Below are 22547 nucleotides of genomic sequence, written 5' to 3' on the forward strand. Positions count from 1 at the left end.
GTGGGGAAGGGACTGAGCTGCCACGGTGGCTTTCACACCAGCACTGGGTAGGGCTGACCTCGCTGGGAGCCTGTCTCCTCTCCGATCCACCCATCGAGCTCCTTTTGCTTCTTTAGAGGTGTTTTCTGCTGCAGGGTTTAAGGCCCAAGACGCAAACCCGCTGCTGGCTGTTTGTGCCGGATCACTGAGCTAAAGCCGCACCAGCACTGGACGCCGGCAGCTGTGAGCAGGGCAGGAGGGCGCGACGCCACCCCTTTGTCCACCCCAGCACCGCAGCCTGGTCACAGCCCTGTGCTGCAGGGGTGGTGGAACCTGGGGGTGGCGGACCCTGGGGGTGGCGGTCCCTGGGGGTGGCAGGGATGGGGACATCCAGGTCTGAGCCGATGGGGTTGGATGTCACTGCCGTGGAAGGGAGTGCCCTAGAGCAGAGAGGCTGTGTTCCCCAAGCTCCAAGCACAGCCTTGGCTCCGGTCCCTTCCCCACAGTCACCGCAAGTTAAATCCTATGCCTTGTCCTCGGTAACAAATTTGCTTTCCAAAGAAAGAGAGGAAGTGAGAAATCCCCAGCCGCGCCATGCGGTGTAACCTGCTGCCGGCCGGGGCAGGCAGCTGCCCACCCCCTTCCTGTGCAGTCTGGTTTAGTTTGTTTGCCTTCTCCAAAGCAAACAGTGTTGAAACTTGGAGGGGGGTTGGCAAATCCCCCCACTTGCTTATAAAAGCTGCTTCCTGGCGCAAGATTTCCAGCATCCTGTGTCTTCCAAACACCGCTGCCGAGGCGTGGCGGGGGGATCCCAGAAATACGCGATAGTGGGTTTATCTGCCAGCTGCTCCCACCGGCTGCAGGGTGGCCAAGGCCATGTCTGTGGCTCTGCCACCAGCTGAGGGCACTGATGCAGCCCGGGCCAGGGTCACCTGTGCCCAGCGGGGGCTGCAAGAGCCCTCCGCACCCATCAACGCTGTGCCCGTCTGGCTGCGCGTGCGACAGCGTGCAGCCAGTGGCACTGACCCTCTGGCACCCGATTCCAGCGTGCTCAGCCTCTCCTTCCCTCCGAAGGGCTTGGCCATGGCTTGGCTGCATTTAGCACTTCAGCCCTTCACTGCTTTTGCTTAACCCCGGTTGTGGGACGGGCATCTACCACCCGCCTGCAGGACTCGGGCAGCGGGAAAGCAGCCCTCGACACGCCAGCGCAGGCAGTGTTAAACCAACACGCTGCTGCTCCGAACCAAAACCCCATACTTCCCTGCAAGCCCATCCGCGTGCAACCACAAGACCTGCAGCCGCCCTAAACTACTTCCATAGCTCTAAAGACAGCCCGTACCTCGCTGTCCTTAAAAGCCAACGGCACAAATTGCACCAACTCAGAGCGGATCTCCCAGGCGGCCGCAACTTTGCAGCCAGCTGAGGGGTAGTTGACCACCACTCTTAAACAGAAGCTGCATCGAAGCTCAGACCATGGACACCAGGCCAAAGCCCAGGGGACCAAAGGGGCACAAATGCCCCTTGCTTGGGCAGAGAAGTGACTCATCATCCTGGCTTCTCACCTTGAGGTCTCTGGAGCCAAGTTGGGTTGGAAAAATGCAGAAATGGAGCTTGACAGCCACCGCAGAGGTCAGGGTCGGTAGATCTGTGTAGGAGCCAACACACAGGCACATGCCACCCTCATAGTCCACGGGGACAAGCACAACCATGTGGCAGGGGCACACAGAGACACTAAGGGTTGAGAAACCTCTGCAAAAACCTGCCAGGAATTGGTCAGGAAGGACTTGGAAAACAAAATTTATCCCTTCGGGTATTTGTTCCCCCTCTGCAGGGTTCCCAAGGATGCCCGTGGAAAGTGGAGGCACCAGCGTGGCAGCTGCTTCAGGGCAGCCACGTGTCACCTCTGGGATATGACCCGTGAGATTCCCCTCCCCTGCCGGGGAGGCAGTCCCGGCACTTCTGTCACCTCTTCTGCTTTAGCTCCGCTGCCGTGGGTCCAGCGGCCACTTCAAGGGTCTCATAGCTGCAGCCCACACTGGGGTGGGTGGCTGGGTGGCTCCAGCAAGGTCTCCCAGCACACCCAGCAGCCCTTTCTACCCCCATCCCCGTCCTACTGACCATCGCAGGCTCCTCCAGGCTGTCTCTGTCCATTTGTCTCTGCTCTACTTCCAATACCAACAGCATCCCAACAGCAGCTGGTCCAGGGCTCGAACATCTTCCCTGTGCCCACTGGTCAGGATCAAGCGGATACAACAGCCCTTTGCCTGGAGCAGCAACTAGTAGAGGTATGTTCTGTATGGCTTTTAATTCACAGTAAGAAGTAGTAAATTGGAGTAAATTTAGCACAGATGAGAAGTGAGCTAAACCTGAGTGCTGGACTGAAATCTGCACGTGCCCCCGCTCCACCTCATCGAGCCCCTCGCTCTTATGGCTGTGGGTGGCCTGGGCTCTGGGGAACATTCAGTGCCTGGTCCTTGTCTTGAAAGTTGCTGGAGGGAGAAGTAGAGTTTTCTTGGAGACCTTGAAACACAGAGCTTGGCGACACACTACTCACAGCTCACAGCCCTGTGTGAGATGGGTACCACTACAATCCACCCCATGATGCTGAAGAAGAGCAATTGCTTGTACCAGCTCCTGCTTCCAGGAGAGTGGGCTGTAGCAATTCAAGCCAGTGGGGAATATTTTGGGTTTTTTTTTCTTGGTAAATACGGAAACAGAGTTGCAGCTATTTAGCTTGAAAACCATTCAATTGATGCTGTTTTCCTCAGACAACCCTATGGTCCTTGCAGGGCCAGGCAGAATTCACGCCAGAGGCGAAGAGCCGAGTCTCCTGCGAGCCCCACGTCTTTGTGCAGCTGTATGGAAACGAGTGGTCACGGCTGCCAGCCGCACCGCATGCCACCGCCTTCTTAAGGATGTTTTGCGATCGTGCTGGTCGCTGCCACAGTGCCAGATCTCAGGAAACAAAGAATTTACTGGTCACCCAGTGCCTCTGCTTTTCAGCAAATGACTCAGGTACAGAGCAATGCAAAGCAAGAGAACGCTGGTGTTATTCTAGTCAAGGTCAGACAAAAGCTACTTCAGCCTCTGCTTAAAATCCTACTTTTTCTCTCTAAGCGCATTTACTGGAAAAGTGTCAAAGACAAAAAACGTAAAAATGTGCTTATGAATAGCACAGCAGTTCCCAGGAGTGATTTTCTGTAGCAAGGCTGCACAATTCCTGCCTATCCCTCTGGCCATGGCAGGAGCTGGCTTGGTTATCCCCTTAACACACCGTCCCTGCTGGAGAACCAAGCGATCAAAGGGGCAGAAAAGGTTTCAGCAAAGCCTCCTTCCTCCCCTTTCCCAACTCAGGTAGTGGAAACTCTGCAAGTCACCCAGCAAAGAGTCAGGTTTTGTAAAAACGAGGGCTACACCGCACTGCCCTGCTCTCTGGGCACCCCACCTTGTGCCCCCATCAGTAGGGTTCACCATTTTTCCTCATCTTTTAGAGAGGAGCTTGTGTCACATTGTCCCTGTGGTTTTGTTGATGGGAAGAAAAGCTGAATTTTTAAAAAAATTTACCATGTATGCAGAAACACAGGTGTGGGAGGGCACAGAGAAGCGGGAATTTAGAAGGAAAATTTGCTGCAGTCTGGCTGCCTGAGCACCAACGGTTCCACTGCCCTGCGGAGGTCGAGCGGTGACCCAAGGCTGAAGAGCTTCACCCCTGCTTAGAGCAAAACTAAAATGGTTACGCTCAGCCCTTCCTAGAAGCCAGGAAACTGCTCTTTCTTCTGCGTCCGATGTTATAGTGAGAAATCGTTAAGGAAACAGGCAGCGCAAAGGCAGTGCTTGGAAGGGCGGCAGTCCTGTCTGCACCTCGCACGGCAGTGGTCCTGCGTGGGCCACAGTGAGCGCTGCCAAAAAGCTGGAGTAGAAAGGGAAAGCGGGCAGTTATCTCTGCAGCCTGCTGCTGCAAAAGGAAACTGTCCCTTATATCAATCTGCAACAAGGACTCTTGCTGAAACAGGAGTCCTTGCCACACCTCTGTTGCCTTCCCTGTAATCAAAACCTCCTTTCTTTCATAATAATCTCCATTTCAATCTAGCACAAAAAAGCATTTTACGGATTTCATTAAACTGGCTATTCCAGCTCCAGCAACACTGTGAACTTGACCACTCAAAAACGTGCTGAAGCAGAAGTTAGGTAGAAGGGATCAGTAACTATTTATCAGGAAAAGGCCAGCCCAGGAGAAGCAACAGGTTTCAGTAAGGCACGAGAAACACAGCTTGAGGAAAGTACCATCATATCCTCTGTTCCAGGAATCAAACGTGTTATTTCAAACTTACACACTGCAAAACGTTGCAAAACAAACCCCCCTATTATTCTTTCAGACTGGTTTGAACTTCCTATGATTTAACAAAGATGTAATCATATCCGCAAAGATTCCAGAGTTTCTTATGAGCATCTTAAAGAGTGGGAATGAATCATTTCCTTGCATGTCAATCAACTTGGCAATGCCATGATCTTGGAAGTGACAGTTGCACAGTCAAAGGCAAGCACTCAAAAGAAAATAAAAAGCATTTAATGCAAAACACTTTACCAAAAGTTTTTACAGTATAAACGGAGTCTTCTTTTAAAACATGAAATCACCAATATAAATGTATTGTTACAAAGCTGATTACAAAACTATCCCCTCAGCCACGTAGAGAGGTAGGGAAGGTATTTCTGACGTCTGAAAACACCTAAGATGAAGTGAAAAGTGATGTCCAGGATCTAGCCTGCTATGTCTAAGTGATGGCAACACACACATTTTTGGATTAAAACATTAAAACTTAACAGGCTGATATATCTTTACCCTAAAAGGCCTTTATTAAGCTTCCCAATAATTTGTGGGTATGCAACGGAAATATCTGAGATGCCTGTCAGCTATAGTACATGGTTTTCCCTAATGACAGGAAGACTGATTGCGGGACAGACTACGGTGTGTGTTCCCCTGCAAGGAGCAGCCTTTAGGGATGGTTAAAGAAAAAAAAAAAAAAAAGAAAATAAAATATAGTTGTTTCTATTCCTGCTCAGTTGCTCCAGACTGTAGCTTCTGGGACCCGAGGGCAGGTTTGAACTGGTGCGTCCTGGCCCTCTGGCTGCCCAGTGGCTCAGGGAAGGCCGGATGCTGGAACAAGAGGTGCAGCTACCCCAGGCTCCCCATTTAGATTGGCTGCTTCCCAGGCTGCCGGACACTTAAACAGGTACAGAGGGAGCTCGTTTTGGAGTGAGCGAGGCCCTACAGAGCCTGACAGCAGTCAGCCCAGCCAGGAGGCAGTCTGCAAAGAGCAAGAGACAGAATTGGTCCTTGTTGAGAACTAGCAAAAGGCAGCTGGAAGGGTAGGGCAGGACAGGCTGGAGCCCTCTCCCCGCCTCCACAAAGCACTACAGCAGCACAGGCACTTCCCCAGCACATTGATTCATTCCTTCATCTGGCAGACTTGGCTCGTCTGGAAACGATTACCTGTAAAAGGAGCTCTTTCACCAACGTAGCTGCTCGCTGAAGGAGCGCCCTGCAAGGCTGGGCTCTGCCTGGGCTGCTGCCAGCCAAGCAGAGAAAGGCTCCAGCTAATCCGCCGTGGAGCTGGGCTGCCGGCTCCCCGCTCAGCCAAACAACAACAAAAAGGCCTTCGAGGAAGATGCAGCGGGGGGAACGCAGCTCTCTAGAAAACAAAGCCACATTAACCAGCCTTAACAAAGCAACAGTTTTCTTCACCAGTGGAAGAGCAGGCTGGTGCCTTTCCTCCCCAGGACACCGTCTTTCGCGCTCTTCGGGGACACGTGGGAGGCCGCCTCTCCTCTTCTGCTGTGCTGCTCCAGTGCTAGGCTCCCCACGCTGCTACCAGGAGCTGAAGTCCCCGAAGCCTGTGCTCTTTTTCTCTTTCTTCGCAGCTGTGCTGGTTGAGGGCCCGTCATCTTCCACGCTGCGCTTCCTGCAGCCAAAGTGAAAACAACTCTCAGGGACTATTTACTGTTTGGTGGGACCAGGGCAGCTGGATGCCATTCCTCTCCCAGCAACAGCTACGCTGGAGCTAGCCCATCCCTTATCAATTAGAGAGAAGCATGAGCTTCATGCCAGCATGGGAACTGCAGGGGTCCGGGGGCCTTCGGCATACCCAAAAAGAGGGAGAGTGTGTCAGTCTGTGGGGATGGTTCGGGTCAGGCTTTGAACACTTGCAGGAATGTGTTCAAAACCCAACATGTTCTCCAGGCCAGAGCTGAAGATGTAACAGCTGTACTTTTTTAGCACAGTCACAGTGAAAACGTGAGCCACAAGTTCTCTCCCTGCCTTCTCACCTGCATTTGTGGCAGCAAAAGGATTTTTGGGGAATTAGGTGTAAAGCAGCTGGGCTTGCGTTTTTCAGATCCTTCCCTGTTTCTTGAGCATCGCCTGTTGCAGCCACTTCTGCTATTCTCAGCCTCTCTCGAGCACAGTTTGCAATCCCATGGGAACACTACGCAGCCAGCTCAAGTACTGTGGTCTTACTGTCAGATATCAGTAGCTGATAGGGAGAACTGAGAACCCTGAACCTGCCAAAGGGCTGCTATGGACCAAACTCCCAGTTTCAAGGCAGGCTTCAATGAGGGAAGGAAAGAAAAGTCCCTTCTATACTACTTAGCCCTTTCCACAGAGCTGCAAACTCTGCCTGGGCTTCCTCTGTAAATACAGTGCAGAATGGCAGCAATTTTAAGCTGAACATAATATTTTAAGGGACAAGCAATATTTTGTAACTGAAATGTTTAACTGACACACCAAAGTGACCTACATGGGCTAACATATTTTTGTTCTCACAGTTATGCAAATGCCTGTAAGTCACGCAGGCACATGCAAGCTGATTAAATAGCTGTCCAGATCTGTGTATGCATAAATACACGCCTTTATGCAGCAGACAAACAACAGCAGTTTTGCAAATGCTTTTAGAGAAGTCTGTGAAGAATTAAGTGGAAGGCATTTATTTTAATTTATCCAAAACTCATGCAAACCTGCCATTCAGGTGGGATTCTGTACTGTCCTTAGGAAAGCAAGCGATGCTACCAATCCCAATGGGTGTACAAAAGGTGTGTGGGAGAGGACGCTTTAGGACAAGCCTGTACAACCAGCCCGGCACCCTGGAGCTACTCGCCTGACGCTCTGTGCTCCCACAGCAAGCCTGGGAACCTGCTCCCCTTTCCGGTCATTTCAGTTATGCTGGTACAACTGTTGGTGCGGCTGAATAGGAAACCAGATCTGCACACTGATATGGGCTTAAGGCAGCTACTTTGTGCAGGGGAGAAGCTGCTAAAAGAGAAAAATCTAGGGGACTGTGGCCTTCAGAAATAGCTGCAGAAGAGGAAGAGAATAAAAGATGGTGTAGGAAGTGACACAGTACAGTTCCTCAAGGACTCCAGAGTTGTGGAAGTGTATCTACAGTTCTGAAGTCAGCACACGCTGTTAAAGACCAACTTGGTCATGTTCAAGTACTAAAAGAAAAGCTCAGTTAACTTCTAATCTTGAAAAACAACAGAAGTAGAGGGAAGTCTTGACTGTTAGGACTGCATGAAGCTGTCTTTGCAAAGCCTGCTGACATAAACCATCAACATCTGAGCAACGGCAGCACAGGGTCAACGTCCAACACGAAAGGCAACTAAAACACTCAACAAAGATCAGATGAGCAGGGAACTCACGCTGCAGCCATGTTAATGTATTTTCCAATCCCCTGCCGGTATGTTTTAGGAGTCTGGACCTCTTTCTTTGGTGGCACCACCTCAGCTTTTGTTTTGGCTGCTTCTTCTTCTAGCTGGGCCTTCTCTCTTTCTGCAGCAACCTGTGGGAAGCAAAGAGTGCAGTCTGTTGCAAGGGCTAGAGCAGAGTAAGGAGAAAACGTCTACAATTCTTTGAAGTTTTAAAGCACTCTTTTTAAAAAAGCAATCAGCACCGCTATGATTACAGAGCAGGCTTTAGGAGACAGACCTCAAGGCTCACTACAAACAGGCTGTCTGCAGCCATTATAACAAAATTCTTGTCTTCTCACCTGCAGCTACCCATAGCTACTGTGGGCATTTGGAAAGGAAGCCATCATAAGTGTGATGGACTGGGAGCCGTGCCAGACTCAGTTACAAGACCTCTCTGCTGAAAGAGTGGCGATGACCCTGGCACACAAGGTGATGCTGAATAGCAGCTATTTAATCCTAGTTTGCAACCATATGGGCCAGGGGGCTGCCCACATTCAAAGAAAAGGAATTAAGTTACAAAGTTCTCCAAAGAAGAGCTTTGGCCTTTCAAAAAAAACAACCAACCAACTATTCTTACCTGGGCATCTGCCTCTTCATATGGATCGACAAAAACAGTTGTTGTCTGAATTCGTATTTCCTCCTAGGAGCAGAAGAGAAGAGAAAAATCAATCTGCTGATTAAGTTGTGCCATCTCCCCAAAGTCTGGCTTTCAGAGAAGCGTCAGCGGGGTGAACCGCACTGCCACACGAGGCCATATGCATTCGCTCCCTCCTGCACAGCCTCTGGTGCTCATGCGTACCTTGGGACGGTCTGTTTTGGGGTCACTTTCCACATTCTCCATAGCAGTCAGAGTCTCAAAGCCACCAACCACCCTAAAAGAGGAAGGACATGATTTCCAGCTGTCACAACACACTCAAAATATTTCTGCACCCTTACATCTAATGTATCTAATTTATGCCCGTTGCTCTAGCAGATTTTTAAAACACCATATTTGGGGGAAGGGGAATCAGCAACTGTATTTGGAAGACCTAAGATAACGTCATTCAGTGCGGAAGGTAAGAATATTTCAACTCTGGGATTTGAATCTAAAAATTAAACAGAACATGGAAAATCAAACACTCAGAGGCAAAGCAAAGCCATTTGTCCAAAAACCCAGTAGCCACACAAACGAGCAAGATGGAGCACGAGCGACTGTGGACAGCCGTCTGTGCAAGAAAGCACAAACTCATTTCAAAATAGGTTTACTTGCTAATTCTACATCCATAAATATGGAGCTCACTCATCACTGCCTGAGCTTTGAAAAACAAACCAACACACACTTGGTCAAGAAAGTAAACGTTTTCATCAACTTCTGATTTTATCCCCCCCCCTTTTTTTTTTTTAAACTGTCTATCAGACTGAAAAGTGTTATTAGGAAGAAGGAATTGTAACTATGGTACTACTGGAGAGCAGTGACAGAGGTGTCCGTAGTAACACAGAAAGCGCAGGATTGCTTCCGAATCACATCATGACCGTGAGCTCAAGAGGACTCTGGGAAAGCAGCAGAGCATCGAGTCGCAGCCGCAAGATAATGCTGGGATGCTTTTCCCCACATTTTCTATTTAGGAGGATGACAGATCCCTGGCCTCTCATTTTTTAAGTCAACATATCCAAATACTTGCTTCAAAACGTTTAAGAAAGGCTGGAGGCTTTCTGGACTGTTGTGTGTTCATTTTCAAAAAAAGTATGGAACAATGGGAAAGTTCCAGAAAAGGATATTTAGAAAGGATAAATGGGGTGACCCAGATAATTATAAGCCTGGCATCTATCCCAGCAAAATAATGGAATAGCGGAGACAGGACATGATTAAGAAAGAAAGGAAATAAGTAACGGCAATCAACAAGGTTCTGTGGAAAACAGAGTCTGTCAAACAACCTTCTATCTTTGAGACAACAGATGTGGTTAACAGGGATAATGGTGTCCGTGGAACAGACTTCTGGAAGGCGGCTGATATTTTGATTGAGAAACCAGAACGATATGAAGTGAACACAGCACACATTAAATAAAAAATTGGCTGACAGGTGTCAAAATCTAATTTTAAATAGAAACCACTGAGTCGGTACGTTTCCAGAGGGGTCCTGCTGGGATAAGATCTTAGTCCCAGGGTATTTAACACTTTCATCCACATCATCATCTCCAATTAAATTTGAAAACAGCTATACTTAGAAGAGCAATAAATAAAGATGAAGACAGGCCGTTGATGCCGAGCGATCCAGATCCCTTAGAAAAGCAGGCTGCAGCTGGACAACATCTGTTTTAATAGAGCCAAGCCACATGGCCAGGAACCAAAAATACAGCCCATACTAAGGGCTGTGGGACAATGAGAAGCAGCCGTAATTCTCAAAAAACTCTGCTCCTGGTGCCAGAGGAGTTCGGGGCCGGGAGCTCGGCAGTGAACGCAGGATCCAGCCATGGAGGAGCCCAGGGCTGTCCCTGGGATGGGGTGCAAACCCAAGAGCCAGCAATCCTCCAGCCTTCATGGGGTGCCAACTGTTTTGAAGCCTTATTGCTGGGATTACTGGGACTCCAGTACTAGCACAGGCAGGCTGTCAAGGGCTGGGCAGATGAAACGGATGAAAATCAAATTAAATGACACCAGTGGGGGGTGGTGGAAATCAAGCTGGTGGAATATACAGAACATTTTATCACCTAATTCTGCTTTCATACCAGAGAAATGAGCAATATCTCAACCCAAAGACACATCATATTCACAGGTATTTGACACATTTACATCTACTATGATATCTCACTCTTGCAGGTGTTTCGCAGCCAGGCAGCCCTCTCCAGTCCCAGCATGACAGTCTGCCCAGTCAGCACCAGCAGAGGCTCCTGGCTATCACCTGCCATGGTCTCAGCTGATCCAACACACCTTCTACTACCACTCCACACCACACTGTTTGCACACCTGACACACTCCTCCCCAGAGCCACATTAACCAAATGTAAGAGGCTAACCATCGCGGTGAGAGGCAAGTGGGTCCTTCTCGTTCCGCACCCCTGGGGTTCAGAGCAGAGCACCGCTGCCCCTCACCGCCGCCCCACGGGCTCGGACGGGCACTAAACACAACCGAAACGACAGACCCCATCACAGAAGATAAAATGATGCAAACCAGAGAAGGTGCTGCGCAGCACCTGCCCCGAGCAGAGCCGTCCTTGCTCACACTTCGTTGGTGCTGCACTGCTCCAGACTTCTCCCTTTTTACTCCCCAAGGGCCCATGGATATTCTGTAATCTGGCTGTGACTTTTAAGAGCAATTAAAAACCACGTATGCAGGCTAGAACAGCCTCATTCATTTGCAACTGGATGTAGCACACTGAGGGAAGCTGCACAGGGCTTGAATACCCTGCCTGAACTTTGGAAAGTTCGTAACAAAAACTCAATTTTAAAATCCTCCTCCAGGCCAATATCAGATTCACTTATAATACTGATGATTAACACACAGCCTAAGATATGTTCACTGTATTTTAATTGCCCTTAAAGGAAACTTCTGATTTAATATTGGAGGATTTTCTAGCCAACAGTTCCATTCATTATCTGCTCGTATGTTTTCATTTAATTAGGTTCTGATAACTTGAAATAGCTAGATCAGCTATGCACCGGCAATCTCAATCGACTAATCCCTGAGCCCATAGCTAGACCTCCCACAATATTAGCCCTAATGCATTTTGGCAATGCTCACGAATCTTCAGTCGCTGTGCTAATCAAACTTTATTGGGAATACTTTGTCACTTGCACATTTTAAAAGGCTACGATAGATGACACGGCATTCACAGGTCATCAGTAAATGACCTAAATAGTCTATTTTGACATGATTATAAAAGGCTAAGGAGGAAGAAGACAAATTTGTTCTGTTTGCAGAGCATGTCATTTTCTTCTTAGCTTCTTGTCTCTAAAATGGAAAATTGCTTTCTTTTACACCCCTGCATTCTCTAGCATTTTGCACAGAGAGTATCTCTATGCATATTACAGTGTGAGCACAGCGAGCTCTCAATATAGGTTTATGTCTTTAGACACTGCCATAATACCAACAAAAAATAAAAATGAATTTGAAGACGAACTGCCAGCTCAGAGAAGAGGGCTCTGACCAGAGGAACTGGAAATAATTTACTAGTCACTTTTGTTCAGGGAGCACTTGGAAGCTTTGTCAAGGAATCAGGCCCAGCTGAGGCTGGTGTGTCATCAGCAAAAATTAAAATCCCAAAAGGACAAGATTGATCGCAAACATCACCCATCCAGTAAAAAGTGAACTACACACTAATCAGGGCAGTCATGGCTGGAGGCAAAAAAATTGGAATATTCCAACTTAAGGTCTCACACTGTACAGGATTTTGCAACTTTCCCCTGATTTGTATAAGCAGAGAGTCAATGTACACGCAGGCTCTTAAAACATTACATGTAGTTATAGTCAAATCTCATGATGTTACATTGCAGCATTAAAATCAGTTTGACGAGATACAACGTCTAAGCCCATGAACTGGCATCCGTTACAGCAATTGCTCCTCATAGAACGGAGGAAGCCAGCACACCAGAGTAGTTTTGGGGGATTCTTTGCCTGTCCCACAACACATATTCTGGGTGTAAAAAGAAAAGCTCACAGATTTCTTGCCCAAAAAAAAAAAGCCCATACAATTTATTTGTAGAAAAGACCATCAGATCAGTACATCAAATCATTAAAAAAATCTCTAAAGAGGTTACTATAATATTATTCTAATATCCACTAACTTTGAACAAAAAAGAGATAAAACCTGTTCTATGAATAAGTCTGAGTCCCAGCATAAGGAACTCTGTACATCATTTTCATTAAAACAAAGTGCAAACTCCAGAAGTTCAGGCTAACATCCCTTCATAGCCTCGACATGTGGTAAGTGCGTTACACGGACGGCGACAGGTCACACCGTGGTAGCCTTCCTCATTCAACGTCACTTGTCGGGAACACAGCAGAGAAGGGCAGAAAAAAGTTTAACCTTCTCGATTGTTTTTGGCTCTATTCCCTTTACAAGGTGCCACGCATGCTTTGTCCTAAATAGACCAAGTGAGGTTTAAACAGATGCTCAGATGACATCCTACAGTGAAAAGGATGATACCTTCAAGACAGCATTTACATTAGAACGACCAGTGAAACCGAAGGTTTGCTGTGTACTTTCAGTAGATGTTGAACAGAGAAATGATGATCTCAACTATATATTTAGCTCAGCATCTCTGAGACAGCTTGTTGTATTTTTAGAGGAGCTTGATAAATGTTGCATTACAGTTAAGCATGGACGACGAGGTAGGCACATTTAGGGGTTCTTTGTGTTGGCATAGTAATGATAACAGAGATGTACCCTTACTCGTGCAATTCTGTTTTCTTGAAAATTGAGCTAAGTTAGCACAGGAAATCTTTGCATTTCAAATTTAGAGATGTTATTTAAAATCTTACTTCCTGTTAAGGTTCCTTTATGCAAACTAGTAACCTTGCTTCATAACCACTGCCAATGTCTTTGCATGAAGTGTAAGTGAAATATCTGGAGCAAGCTCTATCCATTTGCAACATGCCGATGAAAGTCTCACTGCTGCATTAGTTAGTGCTGCTCCCAAAGAAAACTGCAGCTCCCTCGCAGTCTCACACACAGTCACACAAGGACTTCCTATTTCTCATGTTTTTGTTTAGAAGAATTATAGGAATTAAGACTTATGCAACGCTGGGGATGGCAGCGGTCCAAGATGACAGTTCCCTGGTCAGAAGATGATACAAGAACAACGTTTGGACTTTTTTTTTAAAAAAAGCTTTAAACTAGAAACAGAAACCAGAAACATTGCTGTTTTGTAAACACATTCTGCCCTCAAGGTTGTTTTTATAAAAAGGAGTACATACATTTACAGAAAGAGCAATATATACATGCAGAAACACGTACACTCGGGACAAAATGTTTTCTATGTGTACACCCAATCTGCAATGGAGCGAGCAATCAGAACCTGCAACGAGGATGCAGTTGAAACATCTCAGTCTCTCATAAGGGCTTAATCTACCAGGCGAGACACAGTAATGAAGGGCGCTGAAAAAATAAAACAACTTGGAAAAAAGCATTTTCAAACTAGACTCAACAGATGAACCTGGCACGTCCGAACTTCTCTGCTTTGGCACAGGTTCCTCCTTCAGAGATCATACAACTGTTTTGGAAACAATAGCAGCCCTCTTGCAGCTCTGACAGTCCAGGCCTCGTGTGTTACAAGAAATCAGGGCCACGGCTTCCACAAGGAAGCCTGGTTTATTTTCCCTCCTTGCTCTTCACTCCTGTCCTGGTGTCTGGGGAGCAGACTCTGCAGCGCAAAATTAGGTCAGGCTCCCTACACAGATTTAACAACAGTCAGCTCTTCTGCTGTCACACAATTTCTCCGTTCTTCAGATGTATTAAAGCAGAAGAGCAACGAGAACATGAGTTTCCCAGCTTAGAAGTCGTTGGGGTTTCAATGATTCTCTGATTCAAATCATACAGGGAATGTTACAAGTGGAAACAGACACTGTGTGTTATTTAACCGTACCTGGGTAACTGAATAATGCCTGGTCCTTGTTCTATGTAGCTAATTACTTTCGGGGACAAGAGTTACTTCCACTGCCTGTTCTACAGAATTGCAGTAGGAAGCATTAAACAGGTTAAGGAATATTTAACACTGAGTGATGCCTATCCAAGGAGAGAAAACTCTTCCACGAAAGCATCTGGCAAGGGGAGGAGGGAAGAAAAGAGAAGACTAAGCTGAAGGCATGTCAGCTACTGACTGGTGCCTCCAATTTGACCAAGTTTGAGGTTTCCCAAACCACCTAGTTCACTATTCCTAGAAACACGAGAATTGAAGAATGAGCAGCAGACACCTCGAGAGACAGTTAAAAACCTGCGTAAGCAGATACGTGCAGCAACGTACAAAGGGGAAAACTGTCCTCCACATACTCATCTCCTGCCTCAGTTGCCACATCCTTTTCTCAGTTCTTGACAAACACAAGTGATGCTCTAATGAACACACAGAACTGCTGCACACATCATTTCCAGCTTTGCTACTAACCACACTACTTTCCTCCCCACTCCATCACCCTGCTTTATGTCACATTACATCACATGACATACCTGCAACCTGCCCTCACTTTCAAGCCCACCCATGCCCTGCTTGTTCTAAACCTCACCCGAAATTCAGAGAGAGCATTTATCTCCTCCTGTTGATCAGCATGGCTCGATCACATTCCACTATTATTTTAAACATGCACTTCCTCATGTGTCCCTTTAGCTTTGGAACAGGCTCCTCAAAAACATCCATAAAGCCACTTCATTTTTCCTGGGGCTTTCCTTTTCCCTGGTTCTGAAGAAAGTGCAAACTGTCGGTGGAAGGTAGGCTGAAAGGGGTCACTACTGTGACTTCCCTCTATCTATATGCAGTCTCTTTTCTACTTGCACAGCTCTCTGGGAGAGAGATTATGTTTCTATTTCTGCTTACAAAGGGCAAATGCACCAGGTGCCCGATCCACAGGAACTGCGAGCCATTGGAATAACAGAAAATCTAACACCACCACGGATGGGATGTGCTTGCATTTAAATTTCATAAAGCACATCAGACAGGAACGTGAGCCTATACTGATGTTCTGGCTGTAACATCGCTGCAGCTCCTGCAGCTCACGCACCAGCCGAACTCCCAGTTGCAGCACGGGTAAGAGGGAGTCCCCTCACACTCAGCCCCCAGCAGCAGCAGACAGGACCTTCCCCTTGCTGCAGTCACCTGCAAAAACGTGTCTCATCCGCTCTGTGGAGAGCAAAGGCATATCGCTTAGTTTACATTATTTGAGTTTCTAAATTATATCTCTTACCAACCAGCTAGAAGCCAACAAAAGCCACCGGTTAGTTTTCACGTTAATTAGAGCATTCTTTAAATCAGGAGAAATGGTAATTACTAGAAATGGTAATTGTTAATTTAATCTAGGCAGCTCTGCTGGAGCAGGAAATCCGTGCAGCCTACAACACACCTCCAAGGGAAGGCATTCTTCTCTCACACTCTGCCCTTGGCTTTGCTCCCCATCCATGCCAAATTATCTCTTTATTTTCAGTGACATCCATCCTCATTATTGCCAAGGTGGGCAGCACAATCATGACAAGATACCCTCCCTGTCCTCCAGCCACAGCCTTCTCCTGGGACTTGAAAATTCCCATGCACCAAGCCAGACATGTGCCACCTCTTCACAGTCCCACTGCCTGCAGCTAGTGTGTTTTCCAAACATACTTAACAGCCAAACTTCCAACTCTTAATAGCTGCTACTATGCAAAAATTGTGTTTCAAAGCAGTGGGGACATGAATAAGATGCAGCTCTCCAGAGAAGGAACTTTTCAATGTTCCATCCCATACAGGACCCAAAACAACAAGAAAGAGGTAGGATGGGGAACAGTTGCTCTTTCACTGGTTTTCTGTTCTTCTCAACAGTATGGAAAGCCTGCTGAAAAGTTTTATAAAAATTACAAACAGGTCAAATTCTGCTCTCAAAGACAAATACGTGACACTCACTAACATGAACCAGAGCCACACAGAAATAGCTGAGGGCACAGTTGAGGTCAGAGTATTTAGGTTTTTATATTAACTGAAATAAGTAATCTATATGAAAGTCACAACAAGCCAGTAAGCATCCAATTAAGACAATCCAATTCAACATTCACGGAAACAAAGAATTCTGATTTCATGGGTTCATTCTATTCTTAAACCTAGATATTATTCCTAGATATGCTTCCCAGATATTATTGTACTATGCAGTCTAAGATCAGATACAGTCACCAAATCCTGGAAACACCCAGCATCTAAAATAGTAAACTGACTCTGGAGTTTCACTAGAGGTGCTATCTCTAGAATCTTTTGGCTTTTATGGCTTTTAAAAACAAATGCAGGTAAAAACAGCTGAAGGATTTTGATGACAGAATACAGATCTTAAGGGCTGCACACATCAGCCTTCTATATTAAATTTGTAGGTATATTCCATTATTCAAGTATTGCATTTGTAGATTAATATAGAGTGACTGGAACGCATCTATCCCAGCGCCTTCATTTTTTACATTCCTTCAATTAATTTTCATTTACATGCAAGAGAATTCAGAGTAAAATTTACCTGCTCTGTGTTCAGGTGAAGATATCACTCAAGTTTTCATGCAGAGAGCCAAACGCGATTCTAAACCAACATTTTTAATAAAGTTTTTCCTTTGTATTTCAGCTAAAAATATCTGCAGTGCTCAGAAAGCAGCACCACTTCTTTAATCTGGCACTCAAGTTCAGATTTCTGTAGTAAATTAAGACAGTCTTCACTAAAACTGCACAAATCTCTGCTACATACGCTTCACCAGATTTACTTGGACTGAAGTAATTCCTCTCTAAAAGGCAATGTAGAGTGTGAAACATCATTTAAGCTATTTTACTCATAAGGTACTTGAGATGTTATGTGTGGTGCAAAGGCTTTGGGAGTGCACTCCCTGCACTGCAGCAAGCTCAGCCATTCTCCACATTCTTTCCTAGTGAATTATGGTAAAACTGGAGCACGCCGGGGAAACACAGCAGACACTGGAGGACTACACAGGATGTTCCCTGAAGCCAGGTTGCATCCAGAACTGAAGAACAGTCACATCTTCAGCTGAGCTGTCCTAACCCTAATACTATTTGATGAGCTGGCAAGTTCAGGTTAACGGCATTACTATATGGGATTTAATGGGATTTTTGCAAGGAGGACTCAAACTGTAGCTTAAGTGAAATAGTCTTAAGATACAGGTAATGTAACTCTTCCAAGGACATACTTGCTCTCAACTTTCAGTATTAGAATTTGCTTTATTTATTTGCTTTCACCAAACAACAAGGGAATTTTAAATTTTTCTAGGACAGACCTGAGAAAGGAAAAATAAATATATTTCAAAGGGTGCAATTACTGCAGAATTAGTGTCAGAGCTAACAGTACTAAAATAACTGTTTAGAATGATGGCAGCTTCTGCCTCAGGAACTCACAGGCAGAGAACGTGGATTAAATATATCACTTTCATTGTACAGCACTATTGTATGACATCCAATCAAAGTAAACAGCACATGCATTTATTTTCAATTGCTGCCTTTCAAACGGATAAAACTATGAAAAGAATAAAAAACAAATCTTCATTTAAAAAACACTGTAAAATCCTTGGGAACTACCAATGAAGCAAGCTAGTAAAATTCCCCTTCCTGCCATGTGCACCAAACAGCTACGCATGATTTGGTAAGTAACATGTACCTGCAGCAGAGGAAGCAAAGAACAAACTGTACTGTAAAGATTTTATAATATCCTCTGGAAAAAATACCTTGATATTTGCCGGGTGAGGGCTTGGCTGGAAAAGACTTTTGGAAGAGACTTCTTTTATAAAGAATGAAGTTCCCTTGCTGTCTTGGTATTGGTAATATTGTTATATATACATACATAAACATGTATGTACACACAAAAACAAAATACAGATTTTATATAGATGATAATTGTCAGGAATAAAAGAAAAGAAGCACAGAATAAAAAGGAATAAAAGGGGCTAAAAGACCTAACCTATGCAGAAGCTCTACGTTCTTTGCCATGATAAAGAGCAGCCTTGTCACGACTAATTTCCTGGTTGACAGCTCATAAGAGGATGAAAGCAGCATTGAAGACGTAATCTCTTGTGTCCCAGGAATTAGCATGCACAAATATTAACATGGTTGGTTACAGGACGATGATTGCTTTGTTCATGACTCCCTGGAGGGTCACCCACAGAAGGGAAGTAAAGCAATTTACAGTGATGGAAGAGGAGAAAAAAGGTGGGGTCTGATGACTGGCACTGATGCGATGTTGGCCATCTGCTCATGACCAGGGCAACTGCACTGTGAGATAGGATTTTGCTCCAGTTCAATTCTGAGAGTCACTGGACTCTTCTCTCTAGGCTTCAGACACACAGGAGAGCACGTCTGCTATACTGCTGCTCACCATATCCTTCACTTACCTTCCAAAAACGGTATGCTTCTTGTCCAGATATGCACACGAGCGGAATGTGATGAAGCTGGAAGGAATAAAGATGTAACAGTTAGCATATCATCTCACTGACACTCAACAAGGGCCAGTAATGCCTAAAACCAGAAAGTGTACGTAACAGCCCTCTGAGAGAAGACAAGCCCCTCTCCCTCTCGGAGTCCTGGTGGCCAAACTTCCTTTGACTCCCCTGTTTTGTGGGTTTCGTCTTGGATTTCTGGAGCTTTGATTTCTCATTTTTACACCTTACTAACATCCCTAAACATTACTCCAAGCATGGTGACTTGCACGAAGTCCAAAATTAATCTGAGCATCTGCCTCCTTGGCCAGGCAGTCCCTGGGAAGCTCATGCAGGACAGGGAGACATGCACCCTGCTTGAGAAGTACATTTCTTGTGCATGACTGGAAGCCTGCATCCAGCAAATACAGTTAATGTAACACAAAAGCCCTCTGCCAGTGTAAACTTCTTTTAGGATATCTATGTTTTGCATTTCTCTCCCATTAAATTGGACTGCCGGTGATCCATTTATCCTCTGGACAGAGCAAGTTTGTGCTTTGGATACAAACACAGCAGAAGAATAATTCAAAACTTTAAATGTAATGAAAACCTGTGAAACTTGGATTTTTAATTTTTAATTAACTGGACTTTTAATTTTGGGCGTTGTATTTTTAAACTTAAACATGGAAACTAAAATGCCAAATCCAAAGCAACTTTTACTACTAAAACTATTACTTTTCACTTTTTTTCTACTATTTTCTCTAAAGCTTAATGCTTCTTTGGAAGACTTGGACTATAAGTGTATGAGACAGAGGTTTCCACACTGTGGTCTGCAGACCACGATGGCCCATCTTGGCTGGACAAGCCATTCTGGCTCTCCTCCCTGTCTCCATCTGTTACACTACATTACAGAGAGCTAAAAATATATAAGCATTCCAAAAGCACTTTTCCATATAAGCAACAGCCTCAGGAAGTTATATGACTGCAAATAGGAGGGGCTATAGTCTGCCAGACAAGCTATTAAGACACAGCTTGTCCTAGGAAAGTTTTGAGATGCTGTACAGAATGCCAACTCCTACACAGGGCAAACATCACAACTTAGCCCTGTGCATGGCTTCTTTGCACCACTCTATTCCCAGATATCCAATACTTAAGATTATCAAGTGTTGAGTTATGTAGCATTGTAATAAAAAAAAATCCGAGCAGTAGCAAACATACAGAGAAAGCTTCTCATCCATCATTGCAGTCAAAATAAAACCAAGGACAATGGAACTAACTTAACTCAGGATGGTCCCAAAGGAGAAGTCCTGAGCATAATCTGAGCATCACCTTACACAGGGACCCAGCCCACCCTGCACTATAGGCATCTATAGGCCAAACTATTCATCCAGTTCCTAAGGTCACAACAGTTGCCAGAAGTGTCTAAACACTGCCTAGGAAGCTTTATAAATATGGGCAGCTGGAGTCTCTCAAGGGCTTCACACGTAAAGGAATTTCATATTTCATTTGCAAATTTTAGGGAAACATACAATCACATTTACAGCAGCAGACGATGTGACTCAATATGGCACATCACTCATGAACTGTCTCTAACTTCTGTTCTAACTTCTGTTTCTAGAATCCCTTTTTTTTTCTTAAAAAAAAAAGCGCCTCTACTGTCCCCTAATTTAGCACCTGAGTGCTGGCAATAACATTCAAATCCAAAATAAGCTCTACAGCAACTCGATCCTGCAAACTGCCCAACATGTTCTTAGCCTTAAGTATGTGAGTAAGCCTATTAAAGGCCCTGAGACAAGCACTTGTGTTTAATTAAAGCTAACCACACTACTGCATAGTTTACAAGCTGTAGGAATACTTAGCATCATGAAGACCAACACCAAGAACCCCCTACCTCCCTCCCCAGTCCCAACACACAGTACTGTACACACACACACACTCTCACCCTCCTTCCTGGGGCTCTCAATAAAGGTACAATTTTTTTTCTATCGCAGTACTTAAAAAGCACCCAACACATAGCTGGCTCAAAGTGACATAGAACGTTTTCAAAAGATTGCAGGCAAACACCTGTACTAACGTTACACATAAAGAAGGTGATTACAACTTCAGTATCTCTAAATCTCATTTGTTGTTCTTCCTGCTTCTTCATTCATTTTTCCTCATTTTAGTCCTCATTCTGCTTTTGTAGACTGGAAAACAAGTCATTCTCAATCCCAGATCCTGCATTCCGCCACGTCTGGGTTCTACACATTTCAACAGTGCAGAACTGTTCTCATTTATTTAAAATCAGGTGAGTGAAAAGAAGGAACATTTCCATGGAGTGTATGTTTCATTCCATCAAGTCCTTTCAGAAAAGTTCAATACGGGGCTAAATTTAAACAGAGTGGAGAGGCGTAATGATCTGACAGGGATAACGTTGAGGGGACACTGAAAAAAAATGAACAAAAACTTCAAATCATAAAACCAGAAAGGACAAATTAATGATGTTATAACAAACCCACGGGTCTTCTTGCTGTGCTTCACTTTGCTCTTAGATTGGGTAACAGCAGCTGCAGCTGCCCTGATTTCAATATGCAGCACTCGACAGAATATTTCACTTGACTGAACTTTAAAGAGTAGCTCATAAAATGTCATTTGTTTTCTTAACAGAGTAAGACACAATGTCTAGAGGGAAACAATAAAACACAAAAAGCAAGTGACTACTTACAACTGCGATTTGTTTGTGTTGGGTCCCGAATTGGCCATACTAAGAACACCACGTCCCGTGTGAGACAAATTGGGCTTAAATTCATCTTTGAAAGGTTTTCCCCAGTAAGATTCTCCTCCTTAAAAGAGAAAAGATGATAGAAGAAATGTTTGTTCTCGTTAGTTACCCACTACATTTTATAACAGGCACTGACATTAAATTCAAGGTTTCTGGCACTTCTGATCACTACGTGTATAATATATTCTTACCTCATCCCTGTCACTAGGCTAGTATTTGAGCATGCCCTTGAAATCAGGTGTTCGTAACCAGCAACACAATTCTGTGCCCCACACTGACAACTGCAACAGACCAGATGTTTATCAACAGCATTATATATTGTGTGCTGAAGAACTGTCAAGGATTTAATTTTTACTGCTGGCCCATCATAAGTTTTGTTTTTTGAGACGTTAAGTCTTTAAAAGTGGCTTCCTGACAAAACATAGAGGAAAAAATTTCTAGTTTAATCGCACTCTGGATATAGCATTGCTTCCGGAAATAAAATATCAGGGAGATGAAATATGTTCATAGAATCAACTAAGAGTAGGAGCTATAAGCTCAAATGCTTAATACCTGGCCAAACAATGAAGAATGATGATATATATTCCTCCAAAATAACAGGTAAAATTAGATATTTGGACTAGATATTTGGATGATGTAAACACTTAAATGCAATGAAGTCAAAAGGATGATAAAACTTTGCACAAGCCGCAGACACAGCCCTCCAAAACTGCTTTCTTTTCTGTGTCTGTGGATAGAAAGAGGGTCCTCCTGGCTGTCATTTTTACATTATTTATGACAGATCTGACATTTTCATTTGCACTTTCCTCCAGGATCATTCTTAATAAGAAAAACGAAGGCTGAGATGAGTCATACCTTTACAGTCAAATCCATAATCTTGTTTGACAAACCATGAAAAGATATTTCACCTTAGGATAGTATTAAAAATAAAACAAACAAAACTATCCAAACAGGCAGCAAGACTGGTCCATCTGCAGAACTGGCTCAAGAATCCTCTAGAGTAACTGTATCACTTGCGGAGC

General features: G+C 45.0%; 1 protein-coding gene across 1 annotated transcript in view; it reads right to left on the reverse strand.

The window, feature by feature from the left end:
- Positions 1–4530: 4530 nt before the first annotated feature.
- The window catches only part of PPIL2 (peptidylprolyl isomerase like 2), a 73886-nt gene continuing 55869 nt past the window's right edge, over positions 4531–22547 (reverse strand). The window contains exons 15-20 of the mRNA XM_086623294.1: positions 21469–21586; positions 18741–18797; positions 8519–8591; positions 8297–8359; positions 7672–7811; positions 4531–5939 (exon numbers count right to left, since the gene is read on the reverse strand). Of these exons, the coding sequence (XP_086479420.1) occupies positions 5846–5939; positions 7672–7811; positions 8297–8359; positions 8519–8591; positions 18741–18797; positions 21469–21586 (545 nt within the window). The 3' untranslated portion in view covers positions 4531–5845. The remainder of the gene's footprint in view (positions 5940–7671; positions 7812–8296; positions 8360–8518; positions 8592–18740; positions 18798–21468; positions 21587–22547) is intronic.

This window comes from Tauraco erythrolophus, chromosome 19, assembly GCF_009769465.1.
Source record: "Tauraco erythrolophus isolate bTauEry1 chromosome 19, bTauEry1.pri, whole genome shotgun sequence".
Lineage (NCBI taxonomy): Eukaryota > Metazoa > Chordata > Aves > Musophagiformes > Musophagidae > Tauraco > Tauraco erythrolophus.